This window comes from Phyllopteryx taeniolatus, chromosome 2, assembly GCF_024500385.1.
Source record: "Phyllopteryx taeniolatus isolate TA_2022b chromosome 2, UOR_Ptae_1.2, whole genome shotgun sequence".
Lineage (NCBI taxonomy): Eukaryota > Metazoa > Chordata > Actinopteri > Syngnathiformes > Syngnathidae > Phyllopteryx > Phyllopteryx taeniolatus.
This window is the reverse complement of record NC_084503.1, coordinates 2,553,460-2,562,891: the sequence shown is the minus strand read 5'-3', so window position 1 is coordinate 2,562,891 and position 9,432 is coordinate 2,553,460. Positions and strand designations below refer to the sequence as shown.

Here is a 9,432-nt window from a genome sequence, read left to right as displayed (position 1 = left end):
AAGCCCCAAAACTTCACATACATTCACAGTTTCTTTCTGCTCTGAACTATGAATGTGTTTCCGAGAACAGCAGTTCTTTGTTTTCATTACACAGATGCCCACTTCTTACAACGTGTAAATAGAAATAATAGTGTATCTATCCTGATCAGTCTACACATAAATGAGATCATAATAAAAACATACTTTTTTTTTTTTTTTTTTTTGGAATGGTCTATGTTTGCTTCATTTCACTGGCAAAAAGAACACATTTTATGGAGAGAACATAATGTTAGTTTTTACTTCATAATGGCAGAAAGTGTCCAGTTGACATCTTGTGCCAAGGTGACTGATGACATGGGGTCTTTGGGATTGAATGTGTGTGCGTGTGCGTGTGTGTGTGTGTAGAGAGACAGATTTCAAAATAAATAAAAACAAAGACAAACACATTCAAATGTCATAGTGGCTGTAGCGAATGCTAATTTGCATTTGCTACAAACACTATGTTGTCCCAGTCCCGTGGGTTCACTGTATAAATTGAACAATACATCTTTATTAACAATAACAAAATTCATGGTGGGGAAGTATTACGAGACACACAACTTTTAACAAATATAGGGTCAATTTTTGCATTCAAATTAAACAGGAAGAAATAGATACAGGCGTATGGAAGTATATCTCTGCCATCTGAGTTTGAACTTGTATTTGTTTTGTAATCATCAACAAATTAGTAAATCGAATATTCAATGTCTTGCATTCAAGGTCTTGAAACTACATTCAAACTCAGTTTGCACAAAAACAGCTCAGATATACTGCACCTGCCAGCTGAATTAGATTTTCTTTTTTACAGATGTTTATGGTAAAAAAGAAATGAAAAAAAACAGTTACAAATAAACAATTGACTAAAAAAAAAATCTTCTTCCTCTTAAAATAAAATTCACAATTTAGATTGCACAAAAATACCACAAGATTATATTTGTGCCACCTGAATTAGACTCTTTACAAATTCTTAATTTTTACAATAAATTTCTTGGTAGTAAAAAAAATAAAAAAAATCTGTTAGAAATTGAAAGGTTAAAAAAAATTGAAATTTGATGGTAGGAAAAAATCTGTTTCCAATATTTTGTCTTAAATTCACATTCAACATCAAGTGGCACAAAAATATATCTGTACCGCTTAAAGTTACAATTTTCAAAGATATAAAATGTTTTCACCCTGAATATTTTGATAAGAAAAGTCAGTTGTAGAATTGTTATGATAAAAAATATCCAGTGTAAAAAAAACATCACAAAGTTGAACTCGGCTGGCACAAAATTACAAGCTCTAACAGAATTTTAAACCATCCACAAATTGTTTTATTTAAACTCAGCTGACACAGAACTATTTCCATACAGTAACAGTACTGGGATTTTTTTTTTTTTTTTTAATAAAAAAAAAAATCCGTATTAGTAGCATGTATTACAACAAAACTGTAGAATTATGACACACTGACAAGATATAGGAACATGACCCAGGCTGTTTTTTTTATTTTTATTTTTATATATTTTTTTCCATTTCCAATTCACCTTTTACTTACAGGGGTAGTAAGAGGCTTGGCGAGTGCTGTAGAATTCCCTGCTGACCACCTTGTGTCAAAAGATGCAGCGAGCGTTTCATGGAGCTGTCACACATGAAAGGCGTGTTCTGGTTCAGCTTGTTTGCACATCTGTGCGTACCTCCTCCATGGCAACGCTCGCTCTCCTGCGCCATGACTAATTATTGCTTTGAATTTATGCCATTTCAGTGCAATGGTAATAATTGAACTTTTTGAAATAAAAATAAAGCAGCCAGTGTGAGACTGGTTTAAACAATGTACAACCTGTACAGCCTGTATTTGCATATCAAACATCAAATTCAATAGAGCCGTAATACACCTTTTGAAATATTTTAGCTCCTAATGGGTCATTCCAGAATTTGAGGACATTTTAGAATTGCACAATGTAGTTAAAATAAATAAATAAATTAGAAATAAAACATTTTAAAAATTTAAATAAAACGATCTTGTCCCTTGCTTTTTATGACCAACTTTCACATAAATAAAATAAGTTTTAAATTATCTTTTATTTGGTATGATCGAGTTGGTCTTTCTTGTAGTTCAAACATTTGTTTTATCACATACATATTGTGAATATTAATTATGCTCTGAAGCTACTAAACGTAGCTACTAAAACGTTTTATATATCTAAAGGAAGAGGGAGTTAGGATACAAAAAAAAAAGTTAGCAACATGATTTAGCAGAAATGACATAATCAAGCTAATTGACCTAATCATCAATAAAGTAAGTTCTCACTTCTATTTTTCAAACTCTTTTAAATGTATTCTATCATAATGGCGTGTGTCACTCAAACCAACAACACTGTTTCTTATATTATCAGAGAAAGACATCTAAATGTTTCCTTTATTATATAGCTAAGTTTGTTCCTAATCAGCTAGCATAGCAGCTAACACTGCTAGCATGTATTCTTGAGCAAAAACTCTTTCACGCTCACGTTAATTTGCAACCCCGCGACTGCAATCAAAATGGTATGGTTTATTACCTGTATTTCTTTAAAACTTGAAAAAAAATTATATATATATATATATATATATATATATATATATATATATATATATATATATATATATATATATATATATATATATATATATATATATATATATATATATATATATATGGTGGCGCGGTGGACGACTGGTTAGAGCATCTGCCTCACAGTTCTGAGGACCCGGGTTCAAATCCGGCACCGCCTGTGTGGAGTTTGCATTCCGGTTTCCTCCCACATCCCAAAAACATGCATGCTAGGTTAATCGAGGACTCTAAATTGCCCGTAGGTGTGAATGTGCTCGCGAATGGTTGTTTGTTTATGTGTGCCCTGCGATTGGCTGGCGACCAGTCCAGGGTGTACCCCGCCTCCTGCCCGGAGCACGCCCGCGACCCTTGTGAGACTAAGCAGCTCAGATAATTGATGGATGGATATATATATATATTTTTTTTTTTTTAAAGAAATGGTCCCTTTTCCAAAATGTTGGTGGCTTAATTGTCCTCCAATTCTGGAATGACCCGCATACCACAAAAATGGAAGGGTTCAAATAATCACAGCTCACAAACATACACTCACACACACTGAGAGCGCTTGGACGGAGGAGGTTACAGGGGAAGGCCTCGAGGAGAGCAGGGGTCGAGGCTCAGGCACATTTGTTCATGCAGAGCAGCAGCTCCAGACGCAGAGCGATGCGCGTGTGCCACCCCAGGGGCAGGATGCGAATGTAGCGCGCCACGATGGGCGGCCGCAGGAGGTTCTGCACGGACGACGAACGGTCCGAGTTCCCGTAAAACACCTGTTGAAAGCGGACAGAAGCAGGAGAACCGCGGCATTTATGGAATTCAATCACCTTTCGTTCAACTATAGTGTAGTGTTTCCTAAACTTTGAGCTAAGACATATTTTGCATTAGAAAAATCACACAATCCGGAACAAAAAAAAAAAAGTACATGCAGCCGTACCTTGATTCACAAATTTAATCTGTTACGGGATCAAGTTTGTAACTCAATTTACTTGAATTTCAAATCCATTTTCCCCATTAAAATGATTTTAAATGCCATTCATCTGTTCCAGTCCTTAAAAAAAATGCACCTTTTTGTTACGTTTTTAATAAAGAAAAACAATACTGCATTGTAAAATATCAATATTAAAACAAAATGCAAGAGAACGTGAAGAAATTAAAAAAAAGTGTATTTAAGCTGAAAGTCACACAAACACAGTCGTACGTTCTTGTGTTAACGTGTCCCTTTAAGGGGCATGGCCGAGTGCGTGACATCGGGAGCGCTACCTCTAGCCCAGGTTGGCCGTTTATCACGCTCCATGCTCCTTGGGAGTGTTTTCATTTTGTATTTGTGTGTTTGACTGTTTGTCCCGTTTAATAAACAGCTGAAAGCACACTAGCGACTTTTTGTTCACTTCACTCGGGCGGCGGCGTCTCCGAAGCTTGCTTGTGACTAAAAATTTGACTCATAACACAAAGATAATAAATAGATAAGTCGAAATTAACCAAGCAATGGCTCGTAACTTGGAAATGTGTTGGTTAGGGCACAGAAAAAGACGAGAAAAAACAGTATCTCACAAAAAATGAGTAGATTCCTCAAATATTTTGTAAATCCTTAACACTACAAATATTTGTAGGCTGAGATGTAAACATTTGACATTTTCACTTAGGGGTGTACTCACTTTTGTTGTCAGCAGTTTAGACAACGGCTTTGTTTCGAGTTATTTTGAGGTCATAGTAAATTTACACTGATTTACAAAATGGACATGAAAAGATCAAATCAGATTGTATCTAACCCCACAAAAATGTAAACTAGTTGTTGTTCAACTGACCCTGTTATTCCCAGTCTGGTCCTTGTAAAAGATCCAGTTGAGTTTTTCGTCAGTGCGGTACTGCACGCTGTACTTGGTCACCCACTCGTCTGTGTCACAGCGGCCCTGAGTCAGGATCCCAGAGACCACCATGACCTCTCTCAGGTCAATCTGCAGCCACTGGCTGTTGTCTTGGAACTTGGAGAGCCACGCACACCTGAAGCACAAGGACAGTATTAGTTAGTTCATAATCATATAGTTGGAGCCCAGGCTTTTCCACTTTTTTCGCTTTACCTACCCAAAACCTTGACTGTTGAGCCGAGCCTTGTTTGGGAGCCAAGAGGAGAACCATCCGCTATACTGGTCCTCATTGGAGCAGGTAATCTGGTCTGGACTCACCGATCCAGCCTCGAAGCCCAGAGGCTTATGGTACGGACACTCTGCAATACAATTTTGCAGCTTCTGAATAATGTTAAGGCATACGTGGAGCCAGTCACAAGAAGGAGTCATGCCATATCACCGATGACAAAACTCCTTTCAACTCTGCATTTCAGCTCACTGAGGCAATCGGTACTGGCCACAACCAGAGCAGTTTTTCGGGTGTGCTGTCCCAAACTGTAAATGTTGTGTTAGGCACGAGGGGCACATACGTCCAATTGCCCTACTCTCAAAACGGAATATACATATTTTTTTTAACAACCAAATCATTTAGAGAGGCTGTAGCCCCCCTAAAATAGGCCTAGCAACGCCACAGATGGGAACCTAAGGATATGACTTGAAATCGCTCCCTTGTCCAAAAATGTATTTATAAAAAATAATAATCCAGTAGAAAACTTCAATTGAACATGAAACCAATTTTACCCAAATGTTATGCATCAATCTAGATATCTCAAAATGTCATTTCCATGGGTTTCAAGCGAGAGCCAAAAGATACAATTTGATTTCAACTGTATATTACTGATCAATTTAAATAGCGCAACTAAGACAAAAAATCCTCACCCTTCGTAAATTTCATTACATTTGCATTAACACAACAACAACAACAACAAATGTAAATGTTGGTGAACACAAATGGCCAGCACAGAGCCCAGACGGTTACGCATCCCCGCAGTGACCCACATCAGATCCACTTTTAATTCTCCACTGCGAGAGATCAGGCGTGACCATTAGCGGAGCAGGCGGACAGATGGCCATGTTGTACCCTCGGAAGCTTTAGCTCTGTTCAATCTGCGCCCACACGTCCGTGAACAAAAAATAAAATGTCCTGATGTGAATCCTCATCCTACTTGAGGTAAAAACAAGATGAGAAACACGTCATGTCGAGATTGTTTTGGTCCTTCGGAAAATTGTTGTGTCGTGAGAGCGACGTGCTGCACTTTCTCTTTAATCCCGGTATTAGAACACATTGGCAGCAATTCTGGGCATGGAAATCTGCTGGAGATAAGTGCGTACAAAACAGCAAAGCCTGGGACTTGAATGCAATATGAAAATATAAGAGAACATGTTGATTGGAAGAATTGAACAGGTTGCCTTCAAACATCTTCGATCATCACACAAGGTCTATTAAGTGATCATTGTTGGCTGTGTCAATCGTAGGTAACAGACTGTGCCGTGTAACTTTGAATTTCTATCGAACAGAATGTTTTTTCATAGCAAAAAAAAAAAACCAAAAATTGTGTTGGACGTTGTGGTATTCGTTGTGCCATCTGAGAGTGAATTTTAATTTAACACTGATTTTTCTTGTTTTAACATCAACTCAATCTGCGCCCAAAAAAATAAATTTAATTAAATTCAAATTAAAGTTCAGCAGTGTTTTTCATCTCAAATATCAAATACATCTGTTCAAAAAAATAATACTTTTTTTAAATTAAAAAAAAAAAAAAAAAAAAAACAGTGTAAAAATTCAACATTTTAAATTGAAATGAGAGTTACATTTTAGAATTTGGATGAATACATCTATCTATCTATCTTGTGCCCCTTCACCAAATAGCTCAACACACAGCCATGATTGTCTCAATCAATGGCAACAAAAGTGAGTGCACCCCTGCATGAAAATGTCCACATTTTTGGGAGCTACTGTATTCATGCATGTGAAGAAGCTTGATATTTTTCTCGCTGATGGCGCCACCTTTTCTCTCCATTGGAGCACATTTACCCGGCAGTGCGATGCATTCATGCATGCGCGCATGTATAAATAGACATCCTCGTCATTGAGGCACACAGTGGGGCCTCTTTGTCAATGCATGATGGCAATTCTAAAGAGCATTCCTCAGTTTGAAATCCATTCTCAGTTGTGGCTGTTTTTGCCTACAGGATCAAATGCACGTCGCGACGTAATTGGTTCTCACCTGGCATGCAGTCCACTCCTCTGACTGCAGAGGAACCGATGGAGGAGATCTGAGTTGGCGACACGCCTTCATCACAGTCGCATTTGCACGAACTGCTGGTCCACGCCTCAGACACACCCGCCTCAAAGAAACGCACACACACGGTAATGTATACCACTACAAGACAAAAGTGTCAACAATTTAATGATGCTGGGCTCGGACTGGCGATGTCAGAGATGTATTAGAATTAGCAGTACCGCATGTTTAATATTGTGCTTTTAGTTTGCACTGGTCTAGCACTGTGAACATCTAATTTCCCCTTACAGATAAATAAAGTATCAAGCTCAATCCAGTAATCCAGCGCACTTGTAGAATTACTTTTACTTTTACCCCCCCCCCCCACCATATTGCGCTTCATCATACTAAGAGGGGCTCTTAAAAGCTAACCAAAATATTAGAAACAGCTCTCAGTATGATGCAGAAGACATCATTGCAAGCTATAAGCAAAATAATAAACATATTAGTGTGTGCAGGTGAACCTATTATGAGCCAGTCAAATGGACTTTTGATTTCTACTGTCTGAAGAACAACTTTTGTGTGTAAAACCACATTTTCATGGACACGACAGTAGCGTGAGTGGCGTTGCCTTGTACCTCTTGAGCGTGGCTGCCGAGGATCACTGTTCGAGACACACACACACACAAAATAAATGTTCAGGCAGCAGGCAATAAAAGACGGTTAGTACACATTAATACGCACGAATGTTCACAGTATTGTCATTGTTAATAAAGCTGAAAAAGAAGCTATGGAAGTATATTTGTGCCATCTAATTTTAAGTTTGAATTTCTAACTGATTTTGTTTGTTCGTTTGTTTTAAACCATGGAAAAATATCACTGCTATAAATTCAAACTCCACATATACAAAGAAATACATTTTAGCATCACCAGTGAATAAAAAGCCTCAAATCTTACCGTTAGCGGCCATAAAAAGCAGGGCAGGCGGGAAAGTACGCACGTTGTGAGCCATCTTGCAGCAGCCTTCACACAGGACAGCACTGAGCGTGAAAGGAGCAAGCAAACCAGCACCCATACAAAATCTGGATTACAATAATCCACAGGACACGGGCAACCCAACCTAATGCCATCCTTATCTGGCAAAGCCCCTCCTACAGCACCACAACGATGACACGCATGTTTGGGATGAGATTAAACTGCATTTGCTGGTGGACATCAAGCGAATCGAACAAACTCAAACCCCGCATTCCAAATAAGATGAATGTTCAGTTCATTTAAGACTATAAATAGTTCTTGTGTGACTGTTTGTGTCCATATGTGCCAGTCCAGAATGTACCCTAACTAATGAGAGCAAGTGGCAAAATAGGAAAAATGGATGGACGGACATTTTTTTTTAAATAATTTTATGCGCATGCATGTTTGCGCGTTCACGACAAAGATAGCAATTTTTTAAATTAGAATTTAAGATATAGATTTTTTTTTTACACTGATTTTTTTTTTTATTTATTTTGTTTTGTTTTGTGTGTGTGTGTTATAAAGTCAAAGTGAGATGGCACAAATATCCTGAACTTCCATACCCAGGAACCGACGCATGTCGTTCAAAAGCTGCACGCCGAGCAACGCAGTTAAAGCTGCCTGTTAGAGAGTAATTAGGCCTCATTAGCAAAAGCTGTTTTTAATTTGGGCTCATTAAAAACACCCTTCCGCACTGTGTGTGGCTGTCTCTCACCCAACAGACGCACACACGTATGCTCAGTTTGCGCTCCATCCCTGGTGCACTTCAGAAAGAAGAATTCGTGATCCTGCAGACAACAATGAAGGCTCGTGTCCAGCGAGCAGCGTGCAAGAAGAGGAGGCGTTGTGCTCGCTCCGCTCTCATCTACAGAGCTCATAAGGAGGTCAGAAGGCCTCAAAGCTTCAGGGGCAATTGTTGTGTTTTATGTTTGGAGTGAAATTGTTGTTTTCCTTGTCATCTGCCTGTGTAGGTCAGTCCAGCCGGCATGGGCGCTCTGGACTTCCTGCTCGGTGGGCACGGTTTGCCCAGGCCGGTTGCGCTCAGACTGGTGAGCTCGGAGGCTTCGAGGCTGTCGAGAGGAAAGGGACGCAACGTGATCACCTGGTCTGAGATCAACGCTGCTGTCACACTGTTGCGACGCAAGACTCGTACCAAAGTTGCAGCATGAACTGGTGGATGTGAAATGCACACTTTTTACTTTTGTTTTTATCAATTTATTATTAAAGCGTATATTTTTTTTTAACCCTCAGGCCTTTTTGGATTTTTTAAATTATATTTTTTTCTCACTAGCTTTTAACTAAGATCAGTATAAAATTAGTACACATTACATTAGTATATATATATTTTTTTTTAAATGTATTTTGTTCAATGGATACATTGTAAAACAACCTGGGGTACTTTTTAATACAGTACTGTGGTGCCTTGTGATATGAGCTGCTGTTTGGAAGTGTTTTTTTTATTTTTATTTTTTTCCCTCTTTTGAGTGCAAACTTGATGCGAGTGCCGCATGGTGGCAGTGACTCCAACTTACTTCGCAACAAGCAGCAGTTTGGTAGGTAGCATTAGTGAACCATTCGTTTGAAAAAGAGGCTTCAATGTGTTGGTCACTGCTTTTTGAAGTTTACTGTCAAACTAAACAAAAAGAATTCCACCTTCTGTATTTAAAACAGCCACATAGCTTAGCCTAGTTTGCTATCGTCATGCTAG

At 38.5% G+C, this 9,432-nt stretch overlaps 1 protein-coding gene across 1 annotated transcript; it reads right to left on the bottom strand.

Annotated features, from left to right (window-relative positions):
* Positions 1–2,679: 2,679 nt before the first annotated feature.
* Positions 2,680–7,976, bottom strand: rs1a (retinoschisin 1a). The gene is made up of 6 exons (XM_061752459.1): positions 7,668–7,976; positions 7,349–7,374; positions 6,717–6,837; positions 4,667–4,808; positions 4,390–4,585; positions 2,680–3,354 (listed from the first exon to the last, which is right to left on the bottom strand). Exons 1-6 carry the CDS (start codon positions 7,783–7,785, stop codon positions 3,202–3,204), a joined length of 756 nt encoding a protein of 251 aa, XP_061608443.1. The 5' UTR covers positions 7,786–7,976; the 3' UTR covers positions 2,680–3,201.
* Positions 7,977–9,432: the final 1,456 nt, after the last annotated feature.

Coding starts and splice junctions, on each gene's coding strand:
- rs1a (XM_061752459.1), bottom strand. CDS start 7,785: ATGGGTGCTGGTTTGCTTGCTCCTTTCACGCTCAGTGCTGTCCTGTGT. Junction 4,809..6,716: donor AGGAGTGGACTGCATGCCAG/GTGAGAACCAAT, acceptor ATTGTATTGCAG/AGTGTCCGTACCATAAGCCT. Junction 3,355..4,389: donor ACCAGACTGGGAATAACAGG/GTCAGTTGAACA, acceptor CGCTTTCAACAG/GTGTTTTACGGGAACTCGGA.